The sequence below is a fragment of the Prenolepis imparis genome, unplaced genomic scaffold, assembly GCF_030444845.1.
Source record: "Prenolepis imparis isolate NDT839.2.m4 unplaced genomic scaffold, iyPreImpa1.0 SCAF_2, whole genome shotgun sequence".
Lineage (NCBI taxonomy): Eukaryota > Metazoa > Arthropoda > Insecta > Hymenoptera > Formicidae > Prenolepis > Prenolepis imparis.
Window position 1 is genome coordinate 2,125,443 of NW_028141160.1, and position 19,169 is coordinate 2,144,611.

Below are 19,169 nucleotides of genomic sequence, written 5' to 3' on the forward strand. Positions count from 1 at the left end.
AAGCAGTGGTATCAACGCAGAGTACTCGTCGGGACGGCCCGCTAAGCGGTGTACCGTGCCGTATCGCTATAGGCAACACGCGCCTAGCATGTAGCGGGCCGCCCCGACGTAATTCGCGCGCTCGTTGGTCGATCTTTTTTAATTAATATCTCGAAATTTTACGTGGTTGTTTGCAAAACGGTATAAGACTTTTGCTCGTTTTGATCTATCACCTCACGAGCGTTGATAAAGGTACTTTGGGACACCCTGTATATATATATATATATATATATATATGTATGTATATACACATGTATACACAGGGTGTCCCACATAAAGTGTTACAAGCTATTTTCTCCGCCACTGCTAGGGATATTAACTGCCTGAAAATTTGATTAAAAAAATGTTGGGAACTTTTAAGGAACAAAAGGGAGGCCCCCTAATTTTTTAAAATGAAACCACTATAATTTTTTTATATAAATCGATTTTTTGTTATATTTGGCATAAAAAGTTATAAGGATAGGATGACCAAAAAATGAATAGTTTATGAGATATTTTGTACTTTAGTGTAATTTAATTTTATATAAACTATAAAATATCTTGTAAAATATTCTCGATGATCTTACCTCAATACTTGTATGCACAAAATAATAAGAGAAATCAATTGGTGTAAAGAAAACATATAGTTTTTAAGAAAAAATATGTAGCTACTAATTGCAAATTACATACTTTTTCTTAAAAACAACTATGTATTTCAAAATATCTCGTAAACTATTCACTTTTCGAACATGCTATCCTTATAACTTTTTGTGTCAGATATTCTATGGAATTGAAAGGAATTGATTTATATAAAAAAATTATAGTGATTCCATTTTAAAAAATGAGTCGGTTTCCCTACCGCCCTTTTGTTCCTTAAAAGCCCCCAACATTTTTTTATTCATCAAATTTTTATTCCATATAATTAAAACAAATTCAAGTTAATATTTCTAGCAGTGGTGGAGAAAACAGCTTGTAACATTTTATTTTCTAACCAATTGATTTGTACAAAAAGAAAATGCAGAAACAATTTTGTGAAGAGGATGTATGATTATAAATTCAACTGTTACTTTTTTTTGTTTTTATAGCTATCTGTTTAAAAATCTTAAATAGAAATCAAGTAACATATTATTTTAAAGCTCATTTGATTCTTTTACCAACTTTCTTTTTTAACTTGCATTTTTTTTAAAACTGCATTTGAAAATTGTAGATATGATATATTAAAAATTTACAATTTAAAACAATTAACTTTATTCACTTTACTATAAAAATCATCTTTATTATTTAAACATTTTATTATTTAAAACATATTTTATTGTTTAAAATTTAATGAGGAATATTTTAAACAATTTATTTACTAAAATAAATTAATTATATTGTAAATAAATAAAATAAATTGTAAATAAAATAAATTTTCAATTTTCAATTTTTAGTATCTAAAATTTTCTTTCAAATGTGGTATTTTTGAAAAGTTTTTATTTAAACTAAATAATATTTCTTTGTTTTGCTATAGTAGGGTAAAGAAAAGAATACTTGTAAAATAAAAATAAAAAGTTTTATAATATCACTTAACTCTATTGCAAATTCAAATTTAGAAAAAGTGGCTTATACTTAAAAAAAAGGATAACGTGTAGTAATGAAATTTATCACTTATATTATTATTTTTGAAAAAAATTTACTTGTTTTGTGATATTTGTCACATAAATAAATTATTCGGTTATAAAATAAACAGAGTAGAAAGGTCTTAAATCAACAAATGTCGTTTATATTACATTATTTGGTTAAGAAAGTAATTCATATTCATGTGAAACTTTATCACTTATTAGTTTTATAATGTTAGATTAGTTAAACTATTTTTTCATACAATATTTATATTTTTTTCTAAGTGATTAAAAAAATTATTTAATATTAATAAAAATAATATCTAAATAAATCATTTAAAATTATATAATATATTATATAATATTATAATCTTATTTTTCTCTTCTTGTACTTCCATCTTCTAAGCAAATACAATAATAAAATAAAAATATATATTCTAAACAATATTAGCAATTATTATCTTCTTGTTTTATATACGATTTTTACATTAAAAATAATATAGTTAACTTTATTTATTATAATAAAATGAAAATACGATATTCAATATATTTAATATGTCGAATAAAATATATTTAGCTAAACAAGTAAGTAATTATTATTATTGCTATTCTTAAATTTTCAATTATTTATCCAATAATTAGAAATGTTTCTACCTGGTAGAGTGCAGCCAAATGATTACTCGTCGCAACCAAAAATGGCTGATTGACACCAGGATGATCTAAGTCATGTGTTACAGCCGCTATCAAGGAAGCCATAATTTCTAAATTGGTTAGGTGTGGTTTAATCTGCAAAATTATAACTTTCGATCACATTCTATGTAGTTGAAGAATATAATTATGAAATAATTAAAAATCCGCTTACTTTAGTTTGCGAATTCGCAAATATAAATATGTAATTACCTTTTCTTCTTGAAGAAAGCAATGCATTGCTTGAGTGACGTCTGTGGCATGTATACTGTTGTGGTAAGGATTTGTACTGTGATAACCCTCCTCGATAAAAGCTTTAATTAAATAATTGCATAAATTATTATTTTAACATGACATTCAAATCAATACATTTTTAATTAACGTTATTTATTTTTATTTTATTTTTATTCTATCTTTTTTATTTTTTATTTTAACTAATAAAATCTACTCTCTTGAAAAAAGCATGTCAAATTTATTAGTCAAAAGTATCAAAGTTAATTATTGTCGCTTATTCGCTATGTTGATTAATTCTCTCGCTGTGCTGACTTCGTGAGTCACTGCCATTGCGAATATTTTGATAGTTTAAAGAGAATTTAGCAGTGTAAGTGATTTATTCGTTTAATATATTTTTGAAGAATAAAGAAAATTGTAATACATACTTCTCAAATATACAACAATATGTTGAATGCTTATTTATTCAAGATTTACCTTTTTAAATAATTATACAAAATTTGAGAAACTTATAAGAGAAGCTTTATTAGAAAAATTATTTTTGTTTTAATTCTAATTTCCTAGTTTTTAAAACTATTTAAAAGTGACTTCATCTTATTTTGTACTAAAAATATAATTAAAGATTTAAAGAAAATATAAATAAAGATTTTTTTCATGTTTTAAATTTTTTAAAACATAAATTGCATATATTTTAAAACCACTTTACTGAACAATTTAAATTATCATTATTTACAAACAATATTATATACTTATTTATATACAAACATGCATTAATTATAAACAAACATTTTAATCAAAATTGTGAAGTTATTTTTAAATTATATTTTTAGTACAAAATAAGATAAAGTTACTTTTAACGACAAATTATAATTTAAAATGTGTATCTGCTATCTTTATCAATTTGAACCGTTGCAATTCTATTCAAGAATGTTGCATTGAATGCGGGATGTTCGGAAGCGATGCAAATCGTGCATTTCGCGCAAACAAAGTTCGAATAGGATATTCGCGGGGTTTTCGCCGGTACGAGTTCGGCACTACTTCCTCGGAGATCGGAGGGTATCCATGAGAATTTCCCCGCGTAAAAAAAAGAAAAAACACACACAGATGTGATTTTAAACAATGTGACTTTTGTGAGTGCTGAACTCGTACCGGCGAAAACCCTGCAAATATTCTATTTGGACTTTGTTTGCGCGAGATGCCCGGCACAATTTGCATCGCTTCCGAACATTCCGCATTCAATGCAACATCCTTCAATAGAATTGCAACGGTTCGAATTGATAAAGATAGCAGATACACATTTTAAATCATAATTTGTCGTTAAATAAGCGATTTTTTCAAATTGAGATAACTCTGCGAAAAATTATCGTATCGAGTTCCGCCAAAGCGTATTTTAAAGAGAAAAGTTTGAATTTTTACGTGCTTTTTATCTCATTGAGCTAGGTCAACTGATTTACGCCGTGCAATTCAGGAAAGTGGACCTTCTATTTATCAGTTTTGCAGGTTCTCACTGTCATTTGTCATTGCAAAACTGATTATTTCACGTAATCGGCACTAAAATTTTCTTAAACTACAAACTTCAAGCTTTATTTTCGTTTTTTAAACACCTTGATCATAATTAGCTGAGTTATAAATTCTTAAACTTTCACAATTTTTTACTATTTTTTAAGTGTAACGCTTTCTTTTGACCGAGTGTATACGGGTGTCCCTGAATGGTGTGTACAAACTTTGGGAATAAATTCCAGGGACCTAAACAAGCAGAAAATGTCTCATGAACATGGGGTCGGAAACGCTTGCTTCTGGAGTTACGGTGCGAAGTTTTCCTGCAATGGCTGGAGAAATTATCACGTCAAATCACATAGGAATCTAACGGAGGCCATTTCGAGCATTTGCTATAGCAAGTGTACTGTCCTGTTATGTCTATGGCAAAACCGAGGAAATAAATAAACACAGTTTGTAACACCTATGCGATTTGACGTGATAATTTCTCCAGCCATTGCAGGAAAACTTCGAACCGTCGTAACTCCAGAAGCAAGCGTTTCCGACTCCATGTTCATGAGACATTTTCTGCTTGTTTAGGTCCCTGGAACTTATTCCCAAAGTTTGTACACACCATTCAGGGACATCCTGTATTGTATATGTATATACAGGGTGTCAATTTGAAAATTATCAATCGAAATATCTCGGGAACTATTAGAGATATCAAAACACAATTTGGGAGGAATATAGGATTACCAGGGGGACATCGATTCACAGTATAACGATCAAAGGGTGAGTCACTTTTTACGCGCCCTTTAACTTAACTTTAAAATCTTAAATGGCAATAATAATAGTTTAATTGAAAAAGTTGTTATTTTTAAAAGCTATAAATGAGACTCGTTTCATTCAATTTTGGCTTGTTCTTTGTAATAAATAAAAATAGTAAAAGAGTAAAAATTAATCGTAACAAAAAATTACAAATTGTTCATTAATTTTTATTTTATGACTACAGAAGTAAAAAAACATGTATTATAATTTTGAACACTTGAACACTTAATTAAATGAAAATTATAATAAATGTTTTCTTACTTCTATAGTTATAAAATAAAAATTAATTAACAATGTGTAATTTTCTTGTTACGATTGATTTTTACTCTTTTACTATTGTTATTTATTACAAAGAACAAGCCAAAATTGAATAAAACGAGTCTCATTTACAGCTTTAAAAAATAACTTTTTCAATTAAATTGTTATTATTCGAAAACAAATCGATCGATTTGAATTTTTCTTGTGCAGATAAAAAGTACTCGTTGAGACTTTTAATTTGAGGTATCACAAAGGGGGTTGTGTCATTTAAGATTTTAAAGTTAAGTTAAAGCGCTCGTAAAGGGTGACTCATCCTTTGATCGTTATACTGTGAATCGATGTCCCCCTTGGCAATCCTATATTCCTCCCAAATTGTGTTTTAATATCTCTAATAGTTCCCGAGATATTTCGATTGATAATTTTCAAATTGACACCCTGTATAATATTTACATGTGATAAAGTTTTGAAATAAAATTAAGCACGAATTGCGCATTTAAATATAATATAATATTATAATGAGAAATAAAATTTCCTCTTTATGACTATTTGTATGCTTAATAATATATTATAGCTTTAATGATTGACATGTTGATAGTATACAATGTTCATTTGTTTGAATTATCCGTTATTTCGTTTCAAGGTACTTATCTTATTTTGAAAAACCTATTGATAGATATCAAATCATTTATCACTCATTATTAAGTATAAATAATACTAAAAAAAGAGTGCCAATATGAATTTAAAGTGCTAAATTTTATAAAGAATAAAAATTTTAAATATAAATTCTTTATACTTTATTCTTGTAGTTTTATCTGAAGAAGTAATCAGAAGATATTATCAGAAGAAGTAAAAAAAGCAATTCTTTTTCAAATAAAAAAATTTTATAAAAAGAAATTAAAGTATCTTATACGGAATGTCCCAGACTTATCGGATCATCTATTAATGGAAGATTTCTAAGATTATTTGGAGACGATTTTTCCTGATCGAAAATGTTAAGAGAGATTATCATTTTTTGCAAGCTACTAATTTTTGTGATATATTTTTGTAAGTAAGCTTTAAATTAAAATTCTATTAAATTAAATTTGACCTGAAATTCGACCTGAAAAATGTAGTTTTGTTAATATTTTATTTCCACAAGGCTTAGTTTGCGAAAACTCCTTTATTTTCAATCGCTTATAACTTAAAAATTATTAGTGCCTCGACATTTTCACTGAGGAAAAATCGTTTTCAGATAATCCTAAGAATCTGTCATTGATTGGTGATCTGGCAAGTCTGGGACATCCAGTATATATAATTAGATCGGTATTAGCAAATACACATTTGTTTTTAACATTTTTGAATATTTTTACGTATAATTTCTTTTTGATGAAAAGTATAGGAAAGTAACAAAGTACAAACTCTGTTATAAATTTTTATTTTTTTTCTAAATTCACAAACGCGCCATGTTTGCATCCGTTATACAGATATAGTACACATATGCAAAGCTAAAATTAGATAAACTATATTTATGACATTGCGTGCGTTATATTATTGATCGTAATACAATTCATAGCATAACTTTATATTAATAATTCTAATAATAAATGATCTTTTTTTGTTATAATACGGAATAAACACAATGTTTTGATTATGTTTGTCAATATTGAAAAATTATAAAATAATTTGTATTAGCCATATTATATACTATATAACAATATATACTGTATATTGTAGGTATTGAATAATCTTTTTGAGTAAATTTGAGTAGAGATTTCTATTTTAATATTTATATTTTTGCATATTTGAGATTAATATCCCAGATAGCAAAATGTTAGCAGCATGTCGACAGTATGACAGCAGATCTAATCATGACTTTACAGCAGATTCCTATCCACTGTGTCCGCAATTGATGATATTCTGCTAGCATAGTTAGTAAGCAAAATCTGACAGCAGATTGGCGGCAGAAACCGAGCAGATCTGCACATATAGTTTGATGGCAGATTGGCGGCAGAAACCGAACAGATCTGTCAAACGCAATCTAATAATAGATTGGCGGCAGAAATCGAGCAGGATCTGCACAGTTCCTTGCCATTTGAATATATAAGTATAATAAAATTCAATATTTTTCGATGAATATAACAGATGCATAAGACGTGTTATCCGCTATATACTTATAATATTTTTTTTCATAAATATGATATTTAATGTATAACATATTATATTGTATGTAGTTATATCTCACGTAGCAATTTTAAATGTTCAATTTAATCTATTAATTAAATTAATAAAATAAATTGTAAAAATAATTAAATTTATATAATTTCTCAAATTTAAGATATAATTTATATGAGAATTAAATTCTGCTTTATGCTTTAAATAGAAAGTAAATGGATAATTTTTCATGTATATCCTATTGATTCTAATAAGTTTAATATTCTCATGTTAGACTTGTCAGATATCAAAAATTAAACTGATAGAAAAATATACTTTGACCTTTTATTAATAGCCACGACTTGCAGACTTTATATCTATTTTTAACAGAAATTTGATTGCGAGAAAATACATCACATAGCGGTAGGTGAAGGAACTATTAAATAACTGCAAAATGCAGATCCTGTTGTCAATTTGCCATCAGATTGTGCGCGCGCAAATCTTGCTCGATTTCTGCCGTCAATCTGACACCAAACTGCGTCGCGCAAATCCTGCTCGGTTTCTACTACCAATCTGCTATGATAATTCTATACAAATCCTGCTTGATTTCTGCTACTGACTTGCTGCCAAATTATGTCAGCAGATTTTATAACATTTCTGCCAACGTTCTGCTATCATTATCTGATATAACAAGTTTTGTATAAAATCTGCAGTTTTTTTGCTGGCAAAAATATATAGCACACAGTTTTAATACATGCTCTTGACAGATTTGGCTATCTGGGATGATATATACATATATTATTTTATATATATTATATATTCAATTTGTATTTCAATATTAGAACTATTCAAATGTTTGTAGAACATCAAATATTGAATATTGCATTGTACTCTATAGGCATTTAGGGGAAAATATGCTAAATCGTACCGTTTGTTAAATCGTACCTCTACTGTATTTTTTAAACAGAGTTAATATTTTTAATATTTTAAGGTGTTAACACTGTTGTATCACAGTTAGTCTCATTCAAATGCCACACTGTTTGTTTTCCTTCTCAAGTGATCCGTTAATTTGTGACATTAATAAATTTATTTTGTATGATTTTCATGTAATATTCGGCACTCCGTGCCTAAGCTATTATATTGAGAAAGATAAGCAATTAGACTTATTATTAAAGTATTTTTTCATCTTATTTAATCCTGTATATGGAAGCGTTGAAAAATTGGCAAAATGTTTTAAGATTATTTTTTTATTCACAAATTTGACAAAGCAATAAAAGTTCGGTAAAACGTACCACTAACTTTTTTCTATATCATACGGGTACGGTTTAATAAATTAATTTTTTCATTTAGGTATAGTTATTTTTTCTTCATATTTAGATGGACAGCTGAAGAAAATATTATCAAATTTTATAATTATATTGAGATAGTACTTATTTATATTTTTATGTGATACAAAAAGTATTTTTGTTAAATTTTTGAAGAGAATTTATGATAATAAATATGACATTCTTATAGATATGTTTTGTTGCAGCCTGAGAACTTTTGTAGAAAATAAAACTTTATTTTTGTTACAATTTTTTAATTTTATTGCTAGAGGTACAATTTAAAAACTCATAGGTACAATTTAGCAAACCGGTATTGTAAATCGTACCGAATATTTTTTTTTTTAATTTTTAGTTTACAATATGAAACAATGATAAAGGACCACGCATTAATTATGTGAAAAAAGTGGCCACCGTTAAAATCGACCAAAAGTATGGAAAAGTGTACTTTGTGTGGTGCCGATCAGAAATTCAAATAGGCACGACCTTCAAAATATGCTAGTTTTTAAGCTACGAGCCTATAAATGTAATATTTTTGCTCATTTTTAGACAAAAAATAGAAAACTTTGGACTTGTAGCTTAAAAACTAGCATATTTTGAAGGTCGTGCCCATTTGAACTTTTGATCGGCATCACACAAAGTACACTTTTTTATATTTTTGGTCGATTTTAACGACGACCACTTTTTTCACATAATTAGTGCGTGATCCATAAAAAAGTAGTCTTTGTGTTAATGTTTATAGTTGACAATAAACTATAATTTCAAATGTATAAAAAAATTTTATCATTTCCTTGATAGTTTTATTGTAAATTTAATTTTTACTTTAGGGGGGGGGTATGATTTAGCATACTTTCCCCTAAATACTTGAAATTTTAAGAATGTTAAAAGAAAAATGTCAAAATCTACAAATAAAATATACAGTTATGGTAAAAAATCAATTATAATTAATTATATTTCACACATTATAATAAATATACGATATATGTTTATAATATAGCTTTAATATAAATTACATATAATATATCTATACATATTTTCCGTCTATATTAATCCGATTTAATTAATAATTTAAAATATTAAAAAATTTAAAATATTTATGTTTTAAATATGCTTACCAAATAATTTCCATACTGTTACAACATCCAAGTTGAAGTATTGTAAAAGCCCATACCAATGAAAAAGATGGACACATAATACCGGCAGCGAACGACCTGAAAATCAAATATGAGATTATAATATGTTTCTAGATACAAATAAAGTAACGTATAAATAAAAGAATTTTTATATTATAATATATTTATATTAATATATTATATAATATATTAATACATGTTATCATATATTCTATTATATATTTTATTATATCTCATTATAGTATATTTATAATATATTATTTGTACACTATATATCGTATTTCAATCTTTTTATAAATTACATTCAAACATATACAGAGTGTCAGGTAAGAGTGGACAATTTCTCGTAATATATAGAGCAGATAAAATAATAATCCCATAAGTTTCTATAAAATTTTTCATTGCATCTCTGCCGATATTTGTCTTTAAAGATTTGAAAAAAAATTTTTCTTAAATAACTTTTATATTACTCAACAGATTTTTATAATTTGTAATAATTATTTTCATTTTAAGTAAGTGTTTCTTCAAAATATGGTATATATGTAATTTTTTGATACTTTAGAATGCCAGAAACGAAAACTCTCTTTAAGTACCTTCTTACCTAAACTATAAAATTTTATAAAATTTTATAGTAGATTTTTATACATTTTTTATTTTTATACATTTTCTTAGATTCTTTACATCTTTTTATAAAAAAAAGATATTTTTGTTTTATTTCGAAAAAATTAATCGCTCTAGAGAAAGACATATTTGATTGATAAAAGGCAAACTTTTATTTAAATAAGTAGTAATTTTGTGAATGATACAAAATTACATTGATTGTATTAAAACTTATTGAAACGAAACAGTCGAAGTTACAAAAAAATGCTCGATATAATTTTTCCTATATATTGTTAGTGTCTTATAAATGTTGTAACAATGTTATGTCAATATTCAAAGGATGTTTTACATAAATTATATTATTTATTATTTTACATATTTTTAACTTTAATATGTTTATTTAAAATAAATTTAATACATATATTTGTAATAGTTAAAAAATATTTCAAATTTTTATTTTTAAAATGATGTTAAGACAATAATTTTGTGTTGTAATATTATTCTTTTCTTTATTTTATAATTATAAACTATATTTAATAAAATTTGAAAAATTACATTTTATAGATCTACAAAATTAAAAATTAAAATCAAAGATCTTTTGTGCTGATTAAAAATTTTTGTTTCTTTATATTGAACTTTAGGAAGATTTCCATAAAGTGCAAGACTATGAACACATGTTTTATTAGACTGTCTGATTACCTCGTTTTCCACAAATTATAAGCAAAGGAGCCAGTTCAAGCGCTACCACTACAACTGCAGCGCGTACATATATCTGTGCAGCTTTGGTGTGTCAGTGTATGTACATATGTATATCTGTGCAGCTTTGGTATGTCGGAAACAGTTTCGGTGAGGTCTTGTTCAAATAATTCAGAAAATATTATTTCTGCTGATGAGATATTAAGCTTAAAATTAAAAATTGTTTTCTATCAAAGAGTTAAAAGATTGATTTCTAAGGTGAGAAATCTTGTAAAATTGCCTCATACATCATATTAGAATTATGTCTATCAAAATATATGTATGTTTTATTTTTATAATGACAACCTTTAATTTTAAATGAGCATGAAGCTAATTCAAGTATTTTTAGATAAGTATTTACTTATAATTTTTTATTCATTTTCTCTTGTTTTTAATTTCCAAATTTAGATGCTTTTTTAATATTTTAAGATTTAAAATTTTAATATACATTTATATCAAATTAACTAAATCATTTTGTTATAAGTTGAATTACTCAGTTGCTGTGAGAGAGGATGGGCGCGGGAAGGGCGACTAAACGGAGACGCAAGTAAAATAAGAGGCGCGAGTTTATTTGGATAACACAGCTAAGACAAATTGCACGGTCACCACAAGGTACAAGCGCGAGAATATATATATGGTATATATATATATATATATATATATATATATATATATATATATATATTAAGCGGGAACGTGAGTGAGGGGACGAGTTAGGGTTAGGTCTTTTCTGAGCTGGGTATGGTACGGTCCCTTAGAGCCTCCAAATAGGTGGCAGCACGATGTAGGAAGAGAAGACCACGGATTGTCTAATGGATGGAAACCCGCCGATTTCCAACAATTGTTTATTAAAAAATATACATGAGTACACTTAATAATGTCACAAGATTTAATAAAATTCGTGCCCCATGCACAACTATTCTGTCCTAAAGAAACATTAATTTTTGTTGGAACTGACGCACTACCATTCGCGTACGAGTCTTCTAGCTTTTTAAATTCAAATTTATATTTAAAGATTTAATAGTTGTATAAAAGCATAAAGAAAAATCCAGAACAAAAAGAACATAGATATAGAAATAAGATCTAGAGTTTAAGATCGCAACAACGCCACCTGACTTACTTATAGAGTAACTATTTTTTTCAACAACTCCCTTACTCTTAAATAAACAGATTACATACAGATTAATTTTAAACAATATTTAAATCTTGGGCCTGGCGGAAGCGATTTATTGTTAGTTAGAATGTCTGCTAGTTGTTCTTCCGTCATAAGGTATCTGACATTGATCATCCCTTTCTGCTACATTTCAAACAAAATGGTAATGCACATCTATGTGCTTGGTCCTTTGATGATTCTCAGGATTCTGCACGAGCTTTAAATCTTCCTGATTATCACAGTTGATTGGAATTAAGTCTTGAAAATGATTTAAATCAGTAACAACTGTCTAAGCCACATAGACTGTTTTATGGCTTCAGCCAATGAGATATAGGGAGCTTTCCAACAAGGCAACACAGACTGTGTTACACTCTTAGAGCATATAGGCCGGTATTCATAGTCCGATCTTATATTTAAGATCATCTTAAGTCTGGTCAGAGGATGACTTAAGATCCCATTCAACCAATCAAATGGCTGCGTAGCATCTCAAGCTCGGACTTAAGATGATCTTAAATATAAGATCGGACTATGAATACCGGCCATTGACATGGAAGGAGAATAATATATACTTTCCGGGAAACAAAAGTGTCCCCAAGATTTGTACGAGAGAGAAAGATATAGTAATTCCTATTCGTCCTCTATACGCGTGCGCTAAACTGGCAGACATGAATGACAGCTCCAAATTTCTTTTAAAATAGATAACAACTGCATAGCAATAACAGTTGCTTGGAAACAACGCTTGCGTACAGAAGACGAATAGGAACTTATACCTTTCTCTCTTGTACAGATGTTGTGAACACTTTCAGACCAGTATTCTCCCTCCATGTCTATATGCTCTAAGATTACACTGTGAGACACTGTGTGTGAGTGTGGGTGCTTGTTGGAACACATTTAACTCTTGCGTTGTGAGTGAAGTATCAAATCCATAAACGTATGCATAAGGAAATAAACCAATCGAATTTCTTATGCATACGCTTATGCGCCTATGCAAGTTTGTGTGTTTATACCCTAATTTACTGTAATCAAACTGTAAAAGTACAGAAAAATTAAAGGAATTACAAGAAAAAAAGCATTTCTCACCCATTAAATATAATATTTAAGTAAATTTTGTGTTCAGAGAGTATGGCGACACTGAGACACAACATGCTGAACTCACACATATTTTCTATGTTGTGCAGTGTCTCGCCGTGTCGTAATTGGAACACGCTGTATTCGACACTATGTTACACTGTGTTTCATACAACACACTGTGTTTCACTGTGTTTCATAGTGTTACTGTTGAAAAGCTTCCATTTTCAGCCTCAGTAGTTGATAATACTATAATTCGTTGTAGTTTAGAACTCCAAGAAACTATTCCGCCACTTAACATAAAGATGTAATCAGAAGTTTCGACTTCCTCGTCTTCTGATCTCCAGCGTAGTCGGAATCAAAATCTAAAAAATCTAACTTACAAAATCTAACTAACAAAATTCCTTTAATTTGTTAATTCTATTTCCATATGTAAGGAAATTACTGCGGGCCTGTAAATGAATCGTCGCGAGCAAATTAACGGCGGGTCACAGGACCAGCAGTGCCGCCGCGCCACCCTCGAGAGGTCATGTGGAGGGGATAGGACGTGCGTGCACACGTCCTGCGTGCACACCCGCATTTGCTTTTGTGAATGGGATCCGTTTGACAACGTTGATATTGACCACAGAGCCCTCCATTAATGTAGCAAAAAATTTTAAGGCACCGGCCATTATGGTTGGCTGTGGTCAATATCAACGTGGTCAATCGAGACCCTCCCACTTTTGTCCTGACGATAGTAGTACATCTCAGAGAGATACATACGCAGAGGAAAAGAATAAAAGTCTTTCTTTTACATACGCTTCGACGAGTATTTCTTTAAAAAGTTTATCCGTTTGTTTTACATATCAGAAGTAGGATTCGAAGAATGAACACGTGCCTAGTTAGTCGGTTTATCGAAATATATACAGGGTGAGGAAAAAGTATAGAAACCGAAAAATATCAGTTTTACGGAAAAATGTTTCAGACAAAAGTTGTAAGGTTTTAAGTGGCGTATTACATAGCAATATTATTATGACCTTGAAGAGTGTTGTCAAAGTCACGTGAAGGTCACCTTCAATTTCTTAAATAGAACCCCCTATTTTTTATTACATATTCTTGTAGCTTATAAAAAAATGTATGTAATTTGCAACATATTTTTTTTTTAAATCAACTAAGTGTTTTCTTTACACTAATTGATTGGTTTCATTATTCTGTGCATAAAAGTAAGATTACCAAAAACTAAATATTTCACAAGATAATTTATATTTTATGTCAAAATACTGTAAACTTTAAGTCTCATAACTCGGAAAATATTTAATGAAAAATAATTTAATTATATACAGTGTTTTGGAAAGCTCTCAAGATAAGCTACAAGAATATGTAATAAAAAATAGGGGATTTCATTTAAAAAATTGAAAGTGATTTTCACGTGACTTTGACAACACTATTCAAGGTCATAATAATATTGCTATATAATACGCCACTTAAAACCCTACATTTTATCCAAAACACTTTTCTGTAAAACTTATATTTTTCAAGATTTCCATACTTTTTTCTCACCGTGTATATATACATATATATACATATTTTTTTACACCTGCAATAAAGAGATAAAATGGATCGCCATAAATCACGCCGCGACAATGATCGAAGTAATTCGAAACGTAAGGAACGCCATTTGCGTTCCCGGTTGTCGCACGAAGAAAAGAACCGATGCGAGAGTGTTTCGAACGACTGAAACGCATAGTAGAAAATTTGGTAATTATTCAGTTTAGGGGCCTCACCTCAAATATTGATAAAATTATACTCATTCGACGCGTTTTTGCGTAAAATGAAAGGATATATTAGAAAAAGGCGTCGCTCTGCCCCGCGAAGCAAAATATTAATATGTTGTTAAAGTTCACTAATATTTAAAAAATCTGTCCAACGAAATACAGCGACATGAATACGCTCTATTGTCATATGCGCATTTAAATTTAGATCGACGGTCACAATCGATTATTCTCCTCACATTCAACTGTGATTGGTCAATTTCTTATGACTTACTACTTTACAACTCTATTGGGTGCTTTCCATTTATGACGACTTGTGTCTACTTGAATTAGCTCAAGTCAGCAGCGCCGATATGATAAATGGAAAGCACCTACTGCGCAGAAGTTGAGGCGCAATAGGTCTTCCCCAGTAAAAAAATGACATGTCGGAAAGACTATTAGACGGTTATGTCATTTATGGTTGAAATTAATATATTTAATTAAACTATTTTTCAATTCAAAAACTATCGAAAATTTTGTTTCTATATTGTGTAAAAACGCTTATCTGCAAATTTGTAACTTGTATCATAATATGAAGTAGTTTAAAAATAAATAACAATAAATATATAGTAAATTTATGGAATAATATTTATCAAATAAGTTTATATAATAAGTCAGATGTAGCAAATGTTACAATCTTGCAAATTGTAACATTATAGAAATATATTGCAATATATTAATATAATATATTAATATAATAATATTTGGAATATATATATTAAATATTATATATAGCGTTTTTTCGAATAAAGTAGGCTTCTCCATTGTATGTACAATCTAACATAAAAATAAAACCTTAGATTATTTTATATTAATAAACTAATTAACAATAAGATTTAATATTATATTAAATGGTAAATATTGACAAAAGGGGACCCAGCCCCAATCACCTTGATCTTGACATATGTTGTCAAGGTCATAGGACTGAGTAACCTCCAACAAATTTTAGCCGTCACTTGTTGTTTAATAAAAAGTTATTAATAAAAAAATTGCAAAGAAAATATAAAATATCACAAACGTATATGTATACACACACACACACACATACACACACACGGGGGCCCCCCTCCCGCACCCTCCCCGCCGATAGGGGGTGCATTGCGAAGAGTTCAATCACAATGGACACATGCTGTAAGTTGTAAAGCGAGGTCCACCCTGCCTACCGGCGGGGCGGGTGCGGAAGGGAAGCCGAAGGCCCCCCTTGCACCCACCCTCCTCGTGTGTGTGTGTGTGTGTGTTTAGTAAACTGCCACATACGTTCGACATACGTTTCCACATTTGTATTTATATTTGACCTTTCTGCAATGTTTACATTTTTTCTCGTGTTTATATTTTATGTTCTGTATTTGTGAATTTTTATGTTGATACAGTCTTGTTTGATTCATCCAAGTGAAAGGTTGTTAGATCTTACTTTTCAATCTGTCATCAAGTTTTTCACTGTTAGACTACGTACAAATTTAAATTTTTACAAATCTTTTTTTTGTTAATAACTTTCTTCTTAAGAAGGAGCGACGGCTAAAATTTGTTGGAGGTTACTCAGGCCTATGACCTTGACAACATATGTCAAGGTCAAGGTGATTGGGATTGGATCTCCTTTTGTCAATATTTACCATAATCTCTCTTATTAGTACTAATATAACAGAATTTATACGTATACGATCAAATAAATAGGTAAATTTATTTTTCGACGTTGGTAAAACTGAATGTCACACAACCTAACTCTCTACAAAAGCAGAGTTAGCAAAAGTTGACTTGTGTTGTTGACACACAGCGACACATTTCAAATGGAAAGCACAAATGATGATTTCCCTAGACTTGTGTCGACTTGAGTCACTAAATGGAAAGCACCCATTGTAGATAGCCCTTTAGATATTAATATACCCGATAAATATCTTATTGATGCGGTAATTGGCGGAATTACTGACGAAAATGTTGCTAGGGCGGTGCGATCTGCACAGCATTGTGACGCAAACGCATTATACACTTATATGACGACGTTAGGTAATCTTTCCTCGAAGGGCAAAAGAAACAACCATGTCGGTATCTACTCCTAAGAATGATCGAAAAAGTCAATCGTCAAATCGTTCGACAAATCAATCGCGAGTTACGAATGATGAAAACGTTAAATCAACGGACGATGAGACTACCGTGAGCGATAGTAAGGCTAAATAAGCGGTAAGGCAAGTCGTATCGCGAAGGAATGTCGCACGCCACGTGTAGAATGCGAGCAGTGTCATCGTTTGGGACATAATGCCGATAAATACCCTTTTAAGAAGGATGTGAACGCCGTGACGGAAGCAAAATGCTTAACGAATTTATGAAAGGTCGATAATTGTTAACGGGCTTAAAATCGAAGGGCTGCTTGATACAGGAAGTAGCTGTAGTTTATTACGAAAATATATTGTCAAAAGATATAATATGCTGTGCTGGTATCAATAACATCTGATAACATACTAACAATAAGAGGTTTTGCCAGACAAGTTACGACGAGTAATCAGTGGGCGCCTTGTGATATTAAAGTTATGAACATGACGGCCCGAGTCGACACCATTGTGATACTGGATAGTCATCTTGTTTACAATATTATTGTCGGTCACGATTTCTTAGAACAGGAACATATCGTTACTATTAAGCGAGGAAATAAATTGACACTGGAGCAATTATTTACGATTAGTACTGAATACGAGAACATTGTTAAATTACTAAATTACTATTTCAAATTACAAATTCTTACAAATTGAATTGCTTTTAATTGTATTTGGCTAGTTAATTATTGATTTCATATAGTCATGTCATATTTAGTTTTGATTTTTTTAAGTTTTAGAAGTTAATTTCATGTTTAGTTTTTATTTTATATTTTTTAAGAATACATATTTTCAAAGATACATTATTTTTTAAAGATATTTTTTGGGGAGACGTTTTATGTACTTGGCGTACTTTTTTATCTTTATAAGGTTTTGTTTAATGGGATTGTCATATAACATTTCAGCGCAATTGAAAAAAACTAACGCAACCTCTATCTAGAGCAGCACCTATATCACAACGTTATCATCTCGTTTTTCCAAAACTCGAATCGTGGAAACATAATATTAATATACATGGATGGATTTGACACTCAATGCTCTTCAATTTTGTCTTTACAAATTATTAAGTTTTGCAAAATAGTAGATGGGGGAGAGATCAATTAAAAAACTTCACTTTTTCAAAAAATGTGATTACGCCATTATAAAGAGCTATTACTTGTATAAAATACCATAAAACTTTTGCATAAAACTTTTTTTCATATTTCTTTTATTTTCACGGATATTCGCTAAAAATGAAAAATTTCATTATTTTCGAAGGGTTGTTTCAACCCTTAAATGTTGAGGTAAACACCTAAAAAAATACGGGTCTGAATATTTTCTGAAGCTCTACAACATATCCAAAGCACATCAAAATCAGTGAGGGATACTTTCGACCGTTCCCTTGTAAGACACTTTCGAGTTTACTTGCTAGGTACAAAGTTCAAAATTGTTACTGACTGCAACGCATTATGTGCGACTTTTGCAAAACCAGATCTGCTGCCACAAATCGGTCGATGGTGACTCGAGGTACAAGAATTATAATACATTCGACGTTGAGTACCGCACAGAGACTAGAATGACACACGTGGATGCACTCACAATCAGTTGCAATCAGACTCAATTTTCATTAGAAGTATTGCAAGTTGATATAATGGAAGGCAACTGGATACTAGAAGCTCAATTACAAGATGAGCAGTTATCACGAATCCGAACGATTCTGTTAGATAAGGAGAGAACTAACAAGACTAATTGTAAGTATTATTTCGAAGAATGAAGGATAGCAAGATGATTGGATGACAAGACTCAGGCATGGATAGTACCGGGAGATACAGATTTATAGATTATATCACGACGACGTTGGACACCTCGACGTGGAGAAGACGTTAGAATGTATCAAATGTAATTATTGGTTCGCAGGAGACATTTTGTAACAAAGTATATAAACGCTTGTCTGTTCATATTACAAACATACAACCGGTAAGAAACGATGCAAACTGAATACTATCGAGAAGGTATCAGTACCGTTTCATACTGTGCATATTGACCACGTTGGTCCTTTTGAGACGAGTCGAAAAACAA

The 19,169-nt window shown here is 29.7% G+C and overlaps 1 protein-coding gene across 6 annotated transcripts in view; it reads right to left on the minus strand.

Moving 5' to 3' along the window:
- LOC145945589 (uncharacterized) overlaps positions 1–19,169 on the minus strand; it is a 169,132-nt gene that overhangs the window by 45,959 nt on the left and 104,004 nt on the right. For all 6 annotated transcript variants that reach the window (XM_083054675.1, XM_083054670.1, XM_083054650.1 and 3 more), the window contains exons 6-8: positions 9,664–9,759; positions 2,517–2,617; positions 2,271–2,402 (exon numbers count right to left, since the gene is read on the minus strand). In XM_083054675.1, the coding sequence (XP_082910801.1) occupies positions 2,271–2,402; positions 2,517–2,617; positions 9,664–9,759 (329 nt within the window). The remainder of the gene's footprint in view (positions 1–2,270; positions 2,403–2,516; positions 2,618–9,663; positions 9,760–19,169) is intronic.